The 1,069-nt window shown below is 39.5% G+C and overlaps 1 protein-coding gene across 1 annotated transcript in view; it reads left to right on the top strand.

Moving 5' to 3' along the window:
* The window catches only part of LOC100950266 (cytochrome P450 2C19), a 63,738-nt gene extending 62,675 nt beyond the window's left edge, over positions 1 to 1,063 (top strand). Inside the window, exon 8 of the mRNA XM_023509476.1 lies at positions 355 to 1,063. Within this exon, the coding sequence (XP_023365244.1) occupies positions 355 to 690 (336 nt within the window). The 3' untranslated portion in view covers positions 691 to 1,063. The remainder of the gene's footprint in view (positions 1 to 354) is intronic.
* Positions 1,064 to 1,069: the final 6 nt, after the last annotated feature.

Here is a 1,069-nt window from a genome sequence, read left to right on the forward strand (position 1 = left end):
TGCTTCGCATATGAAATGTATGTGAACACTGAAATGATGAAATAGAGCAGCAAGTGGAGGCAGACATCCAGGTCCAAGATTTATTATAAGGTGAAAAAATTCAGGTTTAGCATCAAAATACTATAGTACTCAATACTTCAAATGCAACTGGAGACCACTTTAGCAGGATCACTGACCCTCACCTTAACTTCATGTCTTGTCTTACTGTGTCTGTCAGGCTGGGAAGGTTACTGTTCTACTTGGACCAGTGTTTGCTCATAGACAGATCAAAAGAATTAACCAGGCAATTGCCATTGTTTCTTCTAGTTCCACGACTTCTTTATAACTTGGTTTATTTATGTTTGTGGTTTCTAGGGCACAACTATATTAACATCCCTAACATCTGTGCTGCATGACTGCAAGGAATTCCCCAACCCAGAAATGTTTGACCCAGGCCACTTTCTGGATGAGAGGGGCAACTTTAGAAAAAGTGACTACTTCATGCCTTTCTCAGCAGGTAATAGAAATGCATTTACATTTGTACTTCAGAGAATAAGATTGTTTTGGGGGATCCGTTGGAACTTCCATGGTGTTTCTTCTGGATTTGGCATGATTAATTGCTCCTTGTACATGATCAGAACACCATTCCAGTGCCCGTCCTTCCCCCCTCATTATACTTCCATGATGTTGGGCCAGATTAGAGGGGAATGAGGAGTTCACCCCCATTTTTTGATTTCTAAATCAAGAAATCTGAGTTATACATTGGTTGAATTCTGCCACTAGGTACATAACTGAGGTACCTAGGAATTCCTACTAGAACTTAGAACTCATTTATTCTTCTGGGTAATTGAAAAGATGCAGAGTCCCCATCATTTTTTTCTGTATTTGGAGAGCATTCTCTAAAGTATCTCAAGATTGGAAAAGCAAGTGTCCCATCTGCTCAATACTAAATTTAAACTAGTAGATAACCAACTACAGGTCCGTATGAGAGAAAAACACAATTAAATTCCAGAAGGAGGGAGGAAGAGAGGTTGTTTGGTAAGTTCTGATTTAATAGGAGCAATGTAGGAGTGCATTGGACAATTCATTC

Source organism: Otolemur garnettii, unplaced genomic scaffold, assembly GCF_000181295.1.
Source record: "Otolemur garnettii isolate 467f Iridium unplaced genomic scaffold, OtoGar3 scaffold00008, whole genome shotgun sequence".
Lineage (NCBI taxonomy): Eukaryota > Metazoa > Chordata > Mammalia > Primates > Galagidae > Otolemur > Otolemur garnettii.